Below are 1,341 nucleotides of genomic sequence, written 5' to 3'. Positions count from 1 at the left end.
CCCGTTAGCAGTTAGCCATCGGACGGCCAATCGGGAGCCATTAGCCGGTGGTGGCTAATCGGGACCCGTTAGCAGTTAGCCATCGGACGGCCAATTGGGACCCGTTAGCCGGTGGCGGCTAACCGGTCCTCTGTACTCCAGGTTGCCTGATGCTGCTCGCCTGGATGACCTTGTGTCCGGTGGGGATGATGGTGGCTCGGTACCTGAGAAGATCCAGTCAGGTCCAGATGTTTGGCAAAGATCTGTGGTTTGTGGTGAGTTTCCGTGTGCGGCTGGGTTCTGACCTGCACCATGTGATCTGCATGACAACATGGATGTTCCCGCAGATCCACATCTCCGTGATGAGCATCACCGTGGTAACCACCATCATCGCCTTCATCCTCGCCTTCTCATACCTTGGCGGCTGGGAATACGTAAGTGGAGTGTTGTCTCCTGCTGGTTCTGATCCATTAGACCAGAACCGGTGTTCTGACCATCAGTGCTACCTCGTCAGATTTTCCTACGGCAGCACGGATAGACAGCCAAGTCCATCTGTCCGTGCTACCCGTCCAAAACTGCTACTGTCATGTTTACCAACAGAAAACTATAACGGGTTGTTAATGTTAAATATATTGGATAACATTATCTGAGTGACTGAAGTTTTATTGGAATTAAAGACAAATCACAGCATTAATACGTTGCATGACAAACTTTATTAAATGCAGCCACAATGTGTCCACCAAACTGCACAGATCACTGAAATGAAAGTTGATCTTACACCAATATTACACGGCTTCAATCCCACATAGTATCGTACCAACACCCATTTAGCAAAGTTTAAAAAAAATTAAAAAAAGAATGTAATTAAACTAACATTTTAAAATATAGGGAAAAAATAGCCACCAAACAACTTATTTACAGCAGACGGCAAATTAAAGCCATAAATATATTTACAAGCTGCTGTCAAGTAGACTAAAAACATGAATACAGCAGCTTAATGAAAGCCAGGTATAAAGTAAGTTTAATTAAACTTAAACTGCCAGGAAATACATGAAATGAAACTTCCACAGGTAGGATGAGATCTGCTGAGTCAGCAGATTGTGACGTAGCATCGATGTGGCATCGCCACAAGGTAGGACGGATTTACGGGTAGCACAGACTATCAGAACCAGTGTTCTGATCCGTTATGGCTGGACTTCTTCATGGTCTGTTGTCCATGAAGGTCCAGGAGGTTCAGCTTCAGGTTCTGTTTGAACCAGGAAACAGGACTAGTTGGGGTAACAGGTCTGACTCTGGTTGGTGTCACTTTAGCTCCTTGGTGCCTTGGCTCCTTGGTGCCTTGGCTCCTTGGTGCCTTGGCTC

The 1,341-nt window shown here is 46.0% G+C and overlaps 1 protein-coding gene across 1 annotated transcript in view; it reads left to right on the top strand.

Annotated features, from left to right (window-relative positions):
• LOC103460434 (putative ferric-chelate reductase 1) overlaps positions 1–1,341 on the top strand; it is a 33,191-nt gene that overhangs the window by 17,742 nt on the left and 14,108 nt on the right. The window contains exons 8-9 of the mRNA XM_008402597.2: positions 142–254; positions 327–413. Of these exons, the coding sequence (XP_008400819.2) occupies positions 142–254; positions 327–413 (200 nt within the window). The remainder of the gene's footprint in view (positions 1–141; positions 255–326; positions 414–1,341) is intronic.

Source organism: Poecilia reticulata, unplaced genomic scaffold, assembly GCF_000633615.1.
Source record: "Poecilia reticulata strain Guanapo unplaced genomic scaffold, Guppy_female_1.0+MT scaffold_241, whole genome shotgun sequence".
In the NCBI taxonomy this organism is placed as follows: Eukaryota; Metazoa; Chordata; class Actinopteri; order Cyprinodontiformes; family Poeciliidae; genus Poecilia; species Poecilia reticulata.
Note: the sequence above shows the minus strand (reverse complement) of the source record. Positions and strands in the feature narration are given on the sequence as shown.